This window comes from Brachyhypopomus gauderio, chromosome 16, assembly GCF_052324685.1.
Source record: "Brachyhypopomus gauderio isolate BG-103 chromosome 16, BGAUD_0.2, whole genome shotgun sequence".
Classification (NCBI taxonomy): Eukaryota; Metazoa; Chordata; class Actinopteri; order Gymnotiformes; family Hypopomidae; genus Brachyhypopomus; species Brachyhypopomus gauderio.
Genome location: NC_135226.1, coordinates 18102496 through 18117385, shown reverse-complemented (window position 1 = coordinate 18117385; position 14890 = coordinate 18102496). Strand labels below are relative to the sequence as shown.

Genomic DNA, 14890 nt, shown 5'->3' with positions numbered 1-14890 from the left:
GATCCTGCTCTAATCAGAGGACATGTATAATTCAATGTACATAATAGGATTTGTGTGTATGTGATTAGACTGAAAATACGATTTACATGAATCTTCACAGTGTCACTGCTACACGGCATTGCAGGCACTCCAACAATCGTGAAGCTCGGTGAACATCTGAAGATTACAAGGGTCACAGAATATGACAAAAAAACCATTAATTATTTAACATTTAATAATTTGTGATTCCTCCACTCTTCACGTTACCCTTTTGAGCCCATAGCAGAATAAAATATCTTTTGTAGATCTGAGAAATGTACATGTGTTTGAAAATAGAGCTTGTGTGAGTGAATATGAGAACATCACCAGCAGAATAGAAGATAAGATAGTGCTTTATTAGTCACACACTGGGGACATTTGCACATACACACTACTATAGTGGACACTGATACTATAGTGCTGTGTTGACAGATGAATAAGAAGAGTCAGACACACAGTGAGGAGATCCTATAATTCTCAGAGACATAGTTAAAACATTAAAGGTTTCTGAGTTAGAGGTTGTGAGAAAACAAGATACTTGAAAGGAGAATTTATTAATATAAGGTTAGTTGGTTTCACACTAGAATAGATTACTGTGGAACTGTCTCTGTTTCAAAAGCTTTGTGCAAATGTAATCAGTGATATGCTGGCCCAGATCAAGACTGCCTGAGCAAGACTGCCCGTGGAGGCGGGGCCCATGGAGGCGGGGCTTTACAGCAGGGAGAAGCTTTTGCCTCTGGCCCTTTCTTCAAGGTCTACACTGCACCTGCTTGCTAGGGTGAAGCATCCGTTGTTTCTGAGCTGATACTGACAGGCAGCATAGCACCTACTGGCTGGTGTGTCTGTCCTCACTGATGGCTGTTTTGGATCAGATTTAGGAACTTCTGTCAGGAGTTCTTGGTCACGTGGGGGGACACAACGCCACCGATGTTTACATGTAGTGTACAGACACACAGATGTAAACACATACGGCTGCAAAAAGAGACAGCATACCCATCAACCAGTGTTGTAAGGTGCAGGCTTCAGCTGAGAAAGGTGTTGCCATGCAATGCACCTTAGTGAATACAACACATACACAGAAATAGGAGTAACTAACAGAGCAGAAAAATGATCACAACTCCACAATGCTACATCCTTTAACCAGACAAAACATACTCTACAGAACACCCAGGAGAGTTCTTAAAACACAATCCGTCTCTCCAGTTGCAGATATAACCAAGAAAGTCGAATTTTACTCAGAACTCGCAATTACACTTGCAAAACATCTGTAAGAGAGCCCGAGGGAGAGAGATGTGAAGGTGTGGTTGGAGGCACGCTGGTGTTTCACAGCCCTCAAAATGGTCTTCTGAGATTTCACACATCCATGGCTCTGGGCATGGTAGTCGACCAGGGAAATTCTTGTTTAATGCCCAAGCATTTCATTGTCTCTTTCATGGCCTTACCTGTGAAATGACTCCCTTGATCACTATCAAGATGGAAACGAATTCCCTGGCGATGGAGCGAGACGTTGCATTCTGACAGCCTTCTCGGTTATGTTTATAGTGCAAGGAAAGACTTCAGTCCACCATAAAAACACATCTGTCATCACCAAATGTACTTGCAGCCATAACGGGGTAGGTGTGCGCTGAAGTTTGGATCTGTAATCAAGCAACAGCATAACCTAATCTCTGTTCGTGGCTAGCGTTTCTTGTGCAGATGCAAAGCACGTCTTAGGACTGATTCCACACATCACCTTAGCTTCTCAGAGCGGATTTATCTGGTTTATTGTAAAGCCAAGGTCAACATAAACATCACTAACAAGAAGGAAATAAGAGGCTGCCGTGTAGGTAGCGCAACAGGGAGCAAGAGGCCTGACTGGTCAGTCTGCTGTCACCTCCATTAGCGGGGAGAAGAGAGGGACCTCCTGTCTGTCATGTCCCTGAGAGAGACGCCGTTGTGTCAGTTGACCTCTGCAGCATATAAACGATGCTCTTATCAAGGCTGTTTTATACGTATTAGTCATGTGTGTTTGCCTTGGAATTAAATGAATGCGTGACCTTGGTGTTAATAGCACCCTGCCATAACAGCTCAGCTGTAGGATTATACAGTAATAATGAACGTTGGAGAAGAGTGTCCAGTATGAGTGGTGTGCATGTATGTATGTGAATCTTAGCACAGTCAAGTGAAGTTGATTCAGCACAGATGTCTGGGAAGGAATAGCCCAGGAATCCCAGACCAGTGGGACTGACCCCAAACAGCACATCTGGACCTGACCTCAAACCAAACAGCACAACATGACGAGAAGGAAACTTAAAAGTCTTTGTTGGGATCAAAACGATACACCTTAGGGCTCAAGGCTAGGAAGGTTCTCATAAAGTGAATGCCTTTGTCAATTTTAAGGTCTGGCAAAACATGCACACACACACAGACACACACAGACACACAGACACACACACACACACACACACACAGACCAGCAATATCAGTAAAATCTAGGTGAAAATGTATCAAACCCATGACTGAGCTGAATCCTGTAACAGAGGAAGGCTCATGCATCTGAATTACCGCCCGCACTATAGAATCAGGGGGAGCACAGCCTTTCACTCCAGTGCCCTGTGTGAGAACAGCTTTTACAGCCTACACTAAAAAACATGAACCAGCATCACAAAGAGCACAGCTAAGGGCATTCAGGCGCTGTTTATAAGCTGAACTGGAAAGATAAGACAGGAGGTAAACCCCTGGCTTCAATACATTCTCTGTAAGGATGATATGTTGCCAACGGAGGCCCACAACTCACCGGCCCACAACTCAACCAAGCCAGCGTCTCTGAGACAGGCAGTGATTCATGAAAAACATGCCATGCAGATTGACCTTGAAGTTAGACAGACTGTGAAAAAAACCAGGAAGGTGTAAATTGCATACAGACCAACCCCTGAATTGAATTGTAGGAAACAGGACCTAAAATTTGATTATTTAAAATGTGTTCTAAGTCGTCATAAGTTTAATTGTAACGCGTGTAATTTCTCAAGTTCTCAGTATGGGAGATGAGAGGGGGCGGAGCCAAAATAGACTGAAGAGAACCATGTGTAGTCTCCACGTTTGTGGCGAGGAGAGATTTGAGCTGTTTGCATGTCCTGCTCTCCTCCTGTTCTCATAGCCTTTGGAGCAAACAACAAGATCTTTATTCTTCTACATCATAGGCTTCATATTTCTACAGGATTCATCAATAAATAGGATTCCTCATTCTACAAGACTTCTCGTAATTATGCAAGATTTCTTATTCTGCAGGATCCATCGTTATGTATTATTTATCATCCTACAGAATTCATCATTGTGTAGCGTTTCCATGGTGGAGACAGTGAAGTTAGCACTAAATGATTATTAGTGAAACATGTTCACTAAGAGGGGGGAGTGGTAGCAACCCTGCAGCCCACACGAGAGGAAGCAAGTCTGGGCCCTGCATGTGATCTTAGCATAATCAGAGGAACCTCTAAGACTTTTAATGACTCTGACATTAAAATGTTAATTACTGAATATTAAACTTACATTTACAGCATTTGGCAGACGCCCTTGTCCAGAGCAACTCACAGAAGAGCCATGTGGTCTCTATCAAAGACGTATTCTCATGTGACAGGCTATAGGTCACCATTAATTAAACTATCAAGCTAAAGCCCTGGTCAGAGAGGAAGCAAGAAAGTAAACTAAAGTAAAAGGAGTGTTTCTTTAAATACATAAATGCACATTTAAGTATTTAGCTTCTCCATGAAGAGGTGAGAGTTCTGTCTGTAGTTGTCATGTGTCGTCAGTAGATGGCGTGGTGTTTAGTGATTAGTCACAATGCTGGCACAAGCCCTTATACATAAACTGGGGGAAAGTGTGGTGGAATGTTTAGCATATTTTATGCAATAGAACATGACAAGATTTTTTGTGCTTTCCAGAAATGCATTTTAACTCCTTGTAAGATGAGTCAAGGATCATAGGTTTGGTGTTTGATTCCCAGAACTCTCAAGGTTTGATTTGAGGTCTATAACTCACATTTATATAGTGCTCCTCTCAAGTCATTGTCACAAAGCAACATTACAGATATCAAAAGAATATCAAAATATATCTTTTTCCAGCTCCAGACCCGTGTGTACATCATTACACTGATGACACTGACTATCATCATTAATTTTTTGTTTGTAGGTAATGGTGATTCATGCATTTTCTCTCCTGTGGTCTCAGTTCTGTTCCAGTTGTGCTGTGAAATTTCCCGTCTCCAGCTGTGTTTGGAAAAGTTAGAGCTTTGGCGTAGGCACCATGGTGTGCTTGCACACAGAGACACTAGACACCACACTACAAGCACTGGGACTTTTATATGTTCAGCAGAAGTGACAGGAACTGTCCTCCTGTTTCTAGGTCCCGCACTGATGATGTCACTTCAGAGGTCCTATTCCTGTAATGTTATGATAATGATCTGCTGAGCACATCTGACCGTTTTCCATAGCAGACGTAGGAGACTGTGGATGTAAATTACATTTACAGACCATCAGGTCCCACATTTTCCACTCCCTCTGTCTGGTTCTCTGTGCTTCCCTATGTAATGGAGTACTCTGCAGCTCACACTAGACCAAAGAGCAACATCAGTGCAGCAGTAACACACTGCACTATGATGGTGATTCCTTCTCCTGCCACTGCCTAAGAAATCCCCGACAGTTCAGTAGCAAGCAAAGTGCTGTCAATGGACTCTTACTTTGCATTAGAAACATGGAAACATGAATCCTTTAACAAATGGACTGATTCTTATGCAGTCAACCATCATGACAAAGCAGGTTTATTTGTATATGTAACTAGAGAAAAAACTCAATATGTGAAGAACTTTCTTGTGTCTTTTGCATTTGTTGACTAATTCGGGAAGATTCCCAGTGATTTTCCTCTGTTAAATAGGCAGTGATATTGACCACATCTTATTAATCATTTCAATTACCTCACCCAAGCATGTTAGTTAAGAATACTTACCAACTAAATGTGTGATAACTAATAATAACACTTAATTTCTGAAGTGTTGGGCTTGGTAATTACTACAGTACTTACTAATTACTTTCTCATAGTTGGTGCTTGTGCAAAACTTGCTTCTACAAAGAAATCCATACTGCCATCTAATGGCAAGATATTGCAATCGTATGTTATTGTTGACTGAATTTTCCTAAATAAACAGAAACTGGTGAAGAAGTAATTATTTTCAGCATTGTTAGGTATTAGGAAAGCCAATAAGCTCTATTCTGGCCAAGATGGAGCCTATTTCAGGACCAGAACAATGCAAACAAAGCCTGAAAGAAACAAACAAATGGTATCATATAAAATTGTTATTTACAGATTAGCTCTGTGTTCTGTTTTGATTGTATGTCTTTCTTTGTATGAGAAGTTTAAAAATGATAAATAAAAATCAACCAAAAAGATATCCAATTATCTAATCCAAGATATCCAACTTACATTTTACTAAATTTGTCCTGAGAAACAGTGTTGGCTCACTTCAATTTCACACCCTTCCACACATTTCTCCAAAGCCCTGCCTATGAAACCATGCACTAAAAGACAAAGTGTGCTATTCTTAAAGAACTGATGTTGAAGCACTAAATGTTTAGGAATACAACATTTCTGGTATAATCTTAAACACCAAACAGGAAAGCTAGAATCCAGAAGGAAAGAAAGGGTTTCAATGGTTATACCAGTGCACTTAACGCCATATCTACACAAAGTAGACGAGTGCTCCTAATCAAACCTAATACATTCTGGATCCACCTATATGGTTCTCAAAAAGCAATGTTACTGTTTTCAGAGATAATGAAAATATTGCTATAAAAATGTCAACAGTGGAACTAAGAGGTGAAAAAGGAAAAGAATAGGAATCAAAATCTCCCAAGTTGCACATGCTGTCATTTGACGTGATATTACATGATTATGTAAATAAGATATTTAATCATTTAAATATTAATTTAATAAGATCGTTTTCATTTTGATACTAAGTTAGCGCTTCCCCCAACACCGGGGCATTCATGTGAAATGTGATCAAATAACTGTGATTTCTCTGGGTGGACTGGCCAGCGTTTCGTAATGATTTTGTCCAGTCTATGCATCTGAACACACACTATTAATGATATCCAGATTTGTTGTGTTCTGCTGTGTTCGTCAGATCTGACTGGTTAATGAAAGTGAACGGCAAAGACTATGATCAAAATTCTATATTATATACACAATACATTTGTCCCTTTTTTCCTATTCTCTCCCACAAACTCAAATAATAATTTGAGCCCATCTCATTGTCTCTATTGGGGTAGTACCACACAAGAACTATATCTTTCATTGTAGCTGTTTGTACCTTTTTGTTTGGGGAAAACCTGTTTTCTCACATGCAAACACCACCCAGAGATGCACAGATCTATTCCTGCTGCTCAGAGGTAGAAATACAGCTGCATTGAGACCATGGCCACATTTCAGTCTGGAGAAGAACTATGAAGAACAGATTTAATGTGTATGAAGCCTACGATAATAGAGCTGTTCACACTGACAGAAGAAACCAGAAGAACCACCAGAAGACCAGAAGAAATGGATGAAATAGAACCAGAAATACAGGACAATACTGGATATGATGTCTCCAAACAACCTGTTGAACATCTGATGGAGAAGCAGGACCTGCTAAAGTGATGTTATCAAAGAATAGCAATATAGTGTGGGTTTTATTTCTACACTGGGCTACTGATTTAAATAACCATCTTATCATAATAAAAGATGATGTTGCTTAAAGGTGCAGTCCAACAGTAGGCATATTGAAATATTTAATCATTATTTAATAAAGTTTTAAGGAGTCCACAAAGACCAAAGATTACGGTCTTTCCATGTTTTACTGTAAACGACTAAAACAGGAGGCGGAGGCATGTGAGAGTATGTCATAATGAGCAAATATGTTATAATGAGCAAGAACGTCATAATGAGTAAATATGTCATAATGAGCAGGGATGTCATAATGAGGAAATATGTCATAATGAGCAGGGATGTCATAATGAGGAAATATGTCATAATGAGCAGGGATGTCATAATGAGAAAGGCCGCACTGTGAGGCACTGCTGTGGACTCCTCTAGACAACAGCTATGCATATTAACACCACAAGCTGTTAAATGAATTTTAATTAGGTGAATTTAAAAATAAGTGAATTTTATTAACTGAAGGTTAATTTGTCAATGACCATAAATGTCAACATGCAGTGCAACCGCGTGCAATATTAGAGAGCATCAAAATTCTTGTACGTTCTTAATAGAAAATTCCAAATATGTGAAAACATGCGGATGGAGAAAGGTGTCTTAAATTGCTTGCACAGATTTGTTCATATGTGTGGGTCTTGTATGAGGTGCTGAAGGAATACTGATCTGAGGTCAGTCCTAATAAAGGTTGTATAGCATTGCAGGGCTATAAGAATTCTGAAAGTGATTCACAATGCAAGTAATAATATGGTGACTACATCAAACGTTGACCTGGGGTCTTTATGAAGGTCATGATGTGGCTGGGTGATCATCTGCACCCAACACACACTTAATCCCTTAATGATATAATTATGGTCCTTAATGAAGATAGATCTTGGTCCAGTAATAACTAGAATAATACTGTAGTAAGTCATAGTCAGAGTGAAAATATGTTGGGGTTAGGGGTGTGGTCTAATGATGATCTGGGATAAGTCATAAAGAGAACCATTTCACAGCTCAAAAAAGGCTGTAAAACTGTTCACCCAGGGTCAGTCCTAATTAGAGTTGGTTGAGGGAGTCTATAAGTATCTTAGGTCAGTCATTATAAGCAGGAGTGTAAGAGATATGGGGACCAGTCACTCTCTGACCTGTAACCAACTACAAACATCGGTTTTCTTACAAACCCCATCAGATCTACAATCACTGTAATTGTGACTGACCTCTGATCAGTATTTTTACACATACCTCCCCAGCTATATAATCACTGTAATTTCAATATGACAGCAGCCACATCATTGCTCTGATGGACCCTTCTCAGCCATGTAATTCTGCTTATAATGACTGGACCCTGGTGGGCATTCTCACAGACCCCTCGAGACATAAACTCATTGTCATTACGAGAGAGCAGTGGAGTGGGAAAGGCCAGGGCTGGGGTGTTTCTAAAGGACATACTGTCAGGGCACTACCATGGGTGCTCAAAAAAACACAAACCACACAGTTCACTGGGTGTAGAGCTTGTGTGACGTTTTGCTGGGCTAGGTTTTTGTTTTTAGCAAAAATTATGGAGAGAGAGAGAGGTGGGTTTTTTATTTGTTTGTTTTCATCACTCCACTTGTTGAGAAAATATTAGCAGAAAATCATAAAAAAATCATAGAAATATAAATTGTGTCCATTATTGGATATCAACTGGGGAAAGGCGTCTGCATTTTTTAAATAAATTTCTTTAATCATTTAACAGCATCCACTTTACCCAGATTTTCAAGGTTGACAGTGAAAGGTCATTTATATGGAAGGGGAAAATAATGATTACAAAATTGCTCGTTTTGCACTACATATTTCACCCATGTCCATTAAACACGTTCTACACAACTTAATTGTGTGTGGATGTGTTGTTTTTTGCAGGTCTTGATTTGCCCTTGACTGGCAGGCCAGCGCAGCTCACGATCACTCAAGATCACTGGTGGTGTTAATCTGCCGAAGGTACAAGAAGCGCCCTTACTTGGGTGACTGGCCAAAAGATGGTGTCAATTCCTTGTCAAGTGGCAACCCTGTCTTATCTAAAAGAACCTTTGGATGTGATATCATGGTAGGTCCTGTAGGATTAGGGTTGGCAATAACCCCCATAAAGAGTGGCGTTTGGGTGGAATCTTCTACGAGGGCCAGGAAGAAAGGGTGGTTGACGGTGAAGGAGGGATTCGAGCGGGAGATCACGACGCTGGTCGCCGCTGCAGCCTCCGCTCCCTCTTCGTTTATCTCCATGCTGGACTTGTGCTGCACGCTGGAGACCAGCAGGGGGCCCTCAGCGATACCAGCCAGGTTGGGACTTGAGAACAGCTCCCTTAGTCCTGAGCAGAAGAAGAAGAACAGACGTTTTATTGAGTTTTGAATCAGAACCTGAGATTATTAAAAGAAGGAGTAGAAGTAGTGACCATGTGTTTATTTTTTTAGCTTCGTTTAGCGTATTCTGCCTTGCGTGCTGTGTTTGTGGTAAAATAAGGGTTCCTTCTTACCCATGCTTGTCAGAGCCTCTTCAAGCTCCTGAGAGAAGTCTAATTTGAACTTGGGAAGTTTGACTTGCATGTTCCTCTCTCGTGGGAACCGGCTGTATAGATCCGAGATGTCGAGGTTGGCTGCAATGGCCGACATGTTGACGTGTCCGGTGAGAGGCAACACAACCACCATGCTCATATTGCCCACGAAAGGGAACCGTGCAACCTGCAGGGGGGAGAAGCAGGAACCAAGTGCAGACGTCAGGACTTCCTTCTGATTTCAGTCCAATCCAGTTCACATTTACATGGACATTAACCTGACCTTCACAGTCACACACTAGAAGTGATCACAAACGTTACCTGGGCATCAAGTTCATTATGGGTGAATACACTGAGAGGGTGTTTTGGCCCAAGCATCATGTCAACGTTGACCATTTGGGTTTTGTCGATGTAGAAGGGCTCACTGGTTGTGAAGCGGGGATCAAAGCGGGTGAGCCATTGACCTGGAGAACCAAGAACACGCTACTTAACCGAGAACCAGACAGTTAAGACATGCAGTGACACAAACCTAATAAGTTTCATGTACCATTTCTAAATCACCAGAAAGTGATCCCTCGTGGGGGCTACGTTTCAGACCTCCAGCATTGCGTGCACTTACAGCACATCTGCGACCTGATTAAAGGACACTAGGGCTGTTGATCTTATATTCTTCTTGTCCTTCATAATGAAACATACAGTAGATTTGCTAATACACAATGCGGAATGAGTGAGATGAGATGCTGGCAAATGCAAAGCGGAATCTACTGTTCTCCTTAGCTGAGCCAATCAGCAGCCAGGATGCTTAACCACATGCTCTGATTGGTTAGTTCCTTAGTCATCCACGAATAGTGCATGATATCAACTCGTCCATTGTCCAATTATTTTATATTATTCTGTATGGCCTGTTTATAGTGTACAGTAGCAAATAAAATATTATGATTTCTGTAAATACGTATCATATTGCATATCATATTGCATATCTGTTACTGGACAACAGATGTAAAATAGCCATTTTGGCTAATTCTGGTACATTTATATTCTATGTCTATTAATAGGCACTGTCCATATCAAATAAACCATAAATAAATAAAAACGTATAACATAAAATACCATTTATCATAGCACTTAGTTATTTTCAATATAGCGAGGGATCACTGCACATTCAAATGGATCTAGACACACTAGATCTTTGTTCAGTGAAGTAATTTGAATGAAAACAGGAGGCTGGCCCACTGCAGTGCTGCATATTTCTACTACTGCTATAAACATTTTTCCTCATATACAGTGTCTTTCCAAAGGACTGACGACTGACTTGTAAACATGAATGTAAGTGGCCAATACACAACAAGAACCTGCATCATTCATAAACAGTAAAATAGAACACTTCCACATTTAATGATTTAAGGTCATCCTCACTGAGGATGAGGACTAAGACAACCTCTCAAACACTGCCATATGTCTGGTAATGGCTTTAAAAAGAAAAAAATGATATTATGTAATATTATGGTAAAAAAAAAAAACGATTAAAATATCATAATAAATAAGATTAATCTGGATAAATCTGAAAATTAGAGGGCGTTTAGGACATCCCCCAGGTGCGTATTTTACCACCATAATAAGGTGATGTGAAAATTCTCCAAGGGATTGTACACATAATACAAAAATAAAACATGAAATAAAAGTTATGACATCTGAAAGGCCTTCAAGGAGAACATCTGCTCTCCTCAACCACTAATCCACGTGGCAGACATTTAATAAACATCACTGCAACTCTGCCTGGCACAATGGACAGATGATGGTCAGTTATGCAGAAGACAACGTGCCCTACTGTTCAATATGGCCGTGGATATGCCACATTGCCCAGCTGATGGACATTTACAGGCTTTGTAGCTTTTGATGGATTATTGTCTTCATCGTGTTAAGAGAAAATTTGGAGAAAACAAAACGTGACTATTTTGTCTTTTACAGCAGAACTTTGATCAGTGCCACACAGATCCACAAAACTAACAGACCACTAAGCTTCTGAAATGTCCAGGTAGCACCATTTTACACAGTCTTCATGTTCCACACACACACACAGATAAGCCAGTTATTTTCTTCCCTTTGGTGTGTGCTCTCTCTACTTCACAAATATTTCAGGAATGTTTTACACAACACACACACACACACACACACACACACACACACTTTTTCAGCAGTGTAATACCAAGAAAAGAAAGGGTGCAGGAATACAAATATGTAACTATGACAATACCAACAACTGCAGCCGATAATTGTAAGGAAGGATACAGAACTACAGAATAACATGTTACCTTTGTAGTGCACAGCATTGATAAGCATCATCACAGGGTTAGCGGGAAGGCTGGACAAAAAGTCTGTGATGCAACTGTTTGTGGACTTCTCCACCCACTCATTGATCTCATCCAACTCTGGCATGGCTGTAGGCTCCGAATCATAGATCTCCAAAGACGCCTGCAGAAACTCTTGCTTTGGCTGGAACCCTTAGATCAGAAATGTTCACAAATTCGTCAGATATTATGCCGGAATAAGAGTAGCACTGCTATTTTGTGCTTGCTCTTCACCTTTATATGAAGTTCCCACTTTTTAAAGACATCACACGGCCCCCATTCGACCAGTGTTAGTGGTATGTGTAGCTTAAATTATAACCTATTTACTCAGTCCATGCGTTTCACACTGTTATGCGAGGGTCTCATTTTCCCTACTCACCAGAGCCCAGGTAGATGCGGCTGGCGATATGAAGATGGTTCTTGCGGACGTGGTGGAGGAGGTGTTTCAGCGTTTTCTGGTAGCATGGCATTGTTTCAGCATGGAGGCTCTGAAGAAGCATCTCTTCTGTCTCATTCCTCGCCCCTGATCATCACAAACATCTCATCTCCATCAACGTTATCTTTGCAGTGGAGATTCCCATTGCTGCTTCACAATAAGCACCTTAATGCGACCGAATGTGCTAACAAGCACACAAAGCGCCTTGAGAGCAACAACGTAGAGTTCCTCTACTTTTTAGTTGTGCCAAATCCAACTGTGGTATCAAGGAAGTGCACTACTCGTGTATCGTTGTGTGAAGTGTCACGTGTGATGGACATACCTAGAGCCAACTGAGACAGAGCCAATGACACACTGAGAGGTGAGATAATGACGTTGGGTTGTTCTTTGTTTGCGTCCAGGTACTCCAAAAGCTGCAGACCAAACTTCATAATGCCACTGCCTATGGCGTGTCTGATCTCTGGAGAGCTGAAACGTCTTCTGCAGCTTTCATCTGTGTCCTCCTCTGAAGAGTTCTCCTCTTTTTCACTGGTGGGGATGGAGGCTGCAGGGTTCGTTTGAGGATCACCTGGAGTTAGTTGTGCAGCATGGGAAATGTTGGACCTCACTAATTCCTGTAAGAAACACAGTGTCTGAAGTCTCGTGCATCACATTACATTGCTTTGGAGATTATATCAGTGATATTTATATATGATATATGATTATATCAGCGCAAGAGGAGCTTACAGGGAGCTTTCCGTCTTCGGAAGCTGCCACATCTTCCTGCAGAAAAAAAACGCAAGACCAGGCATACTGATTCAACATGAACTGGAGTAGAAGAGTAAAGGTGAGAAAAGACAAACGCGTCTTACTGTCCAGCCTTGTTTGCAGTAACACAGGAGGAGGAGTGCAAAAAACTGGACGTCCATGTTGTGACAGCCAATCTGCAGGTAAGAGTCAGATGTAACACACCAGCTGTTACAGCGGCTGTGAAACAATAAAAACAAACACTCTGGGCTGTGAAAAAGTCCAACTGCTGGGGGTCTTAATACCCATGTCCTTGGGGTGTACTTCCAACAGTTTTATCATTTTTCATAAATGACAGCTCGTTTTAATGACCGAATGCAATAATGAGGGGGGAAAAAAAACATAAAACGGTATGTTAAACAGCCGAAAAACAATTAGCCATTACACAGGACGTACAGAAGAAGTACAGTCTTTACTTTAGAAACACTATCCTGACAAAGCTGAGTCAAAACAGAGTCTTGTAGTTCCTTGATCTTGCTGGTATGAACCCGACGAGTATGTATTCATTTAGGGCAGTAAATGAACACATTACGTTATGTTGCTTGCATTCATCATAACTCAGTGTACTAACAATGTAACAGTTTGTAGAGAAATTCTTACTTCCATAAGTCTAAATGATCAGGATAGTGTTATAAAAGCCTATTGCTAAAAATATTATTTGATATTTATTATTCCAGTAATAGTTTAACTTATTTAAACCCCCGTTATATGATGCACAGTGATGTATGGTATTTAGTAAAATTTTGATCACCTTTCAAACTTAATAACCTTGTAGATATAATAAGCATGCTTATTTGTTAAGCTTGCACACATGTGCACAACATTTAGCAAACAAAATAACCTCTGATCAAACTCCGATTTATGATGCACAGGAAGACAAAAAGAAGCAACCTACTCTGATGTTTTTAGCGGTGGTCCTGATATTCAGTCCTAAATTGCAGCAACTGGACATGTGAAAAATGGCCCCTGTTAAAAGTTTGGCAGTCGTCGAGTAGGTGGTTATAGTTCAACTTTCATTGATCTGTGCTTCATATAATTCGCTACCCATGTAGTGACTACCGAGACAGCGATTACTGAGACAGACACACAAACACCAAGTGTAGGAAGCGTGAAATGTTTAGGGTTATATCAATCTGTGGCTATGGTGTAGCTATGGAGCATAAACTGATTTAATGTGAATTTCTAAGGAAGGCGAACATGATTCCTGGAAGCAAAGGTGGCAGATACAGGACAAACCATTTTACAAGAAGCACGTCAGACCACTCAGATGAACCCAGTGCACCATCAGAAGATATGCTGCTTTTGAATTTATGTTGTTAATTCGAGATTATTAATTTCCCAACCCCAGAGGTCTCAGCTAAACGCAGCTAAGAAGCACCGAGGGGAAAAACACTCAGTGAGGACTTTGCTCTATTTGACTTAGATTTCTAGTGGCTGGCATAGTTCTACACAGCATGCAGATAAACTCTGATTGTCCTAATCACAATCGCATTGAAATGCTAATGTTTCATGTACAGCGTAGACAAATGCTTTGGGTACCCTGTAAACAGAAGGGCACTAGTTTAACATCTTTCAAGCCACAAAGATAGGGACAGCTAACTTTTAAGATCAGTTTGATACTTTACTTCTAACCACTGAAAAATGTCCACGTTAAGAACATGTTATGGAGAACATAAGTTTAAAAAGTACAAGGGGGGGGGGGGGGGGGGGATGAATAATGAATTACACGAGATCCAGACATCTACACTGAGCTAAACTATTCAGTGCACCAGTTGTTACATCAGTGAGACCATGGTTGATGTAGAATGGATATGCGTATATATACATTTAAAGTATATTCTTGTTTGTCTTGCTGTAGAACTTCAGTGTCTCTGACCTCATGGGATTCATGCGTACAAAAACTCGCAATCAAAATATAAAAAAAAAAAAGGTTTCCTATTAACTATATATAGTAATGACATAGAATTATAAACTGTAATATGAATGTCAGTTCTAAAGCATGAATTATGTTATAATATTCCCATGTCCAAACCCTAAGAATATTTTAGTTCTTTCATCTCTACATTAAAAGAAACATT

At 40.5% G+C, this 14890-nt stretch overlaps 1 protein-coding gene across 1 annotated transcript; it reads right to left on the bottom strand.

Annotated features, from left to right (window-relative positions):
- Nucleotides 1–8303: 8303 nt before the first annotated feature.
- serpinf2b (serpin peptidase inhibitor, clade F (alpha-2 antiplasmin, pigment epithelium derived factor), member 2b) lies at nt 8304–14773 on the bottom strand. The gene is made up of 9 exons (XM_076975854.1): nt 13708–14773; nt 12878–12949; nt 12753–12788; nt 12349–12640; nt 11970–12113; nt 11555–11743; nt 9564–9706; nt 9225–9429; nt 8304–9059 (listed from the first exon to the last, which is right to left on the bottom strand). The coding sequence occupies exons 1-9, from the start codon at nt 13762–13764 to the stop codon at nt 8710–8712; spliced, it is 1488 nt and encodes a 495-aa protein (XP_076831969.1). The 5' UTR covers nt 13765–14773; the 3' UTR covers nt 8304–8709.
- Nucleotides 14774–14890: the final 117 nt, after the last annotated feature.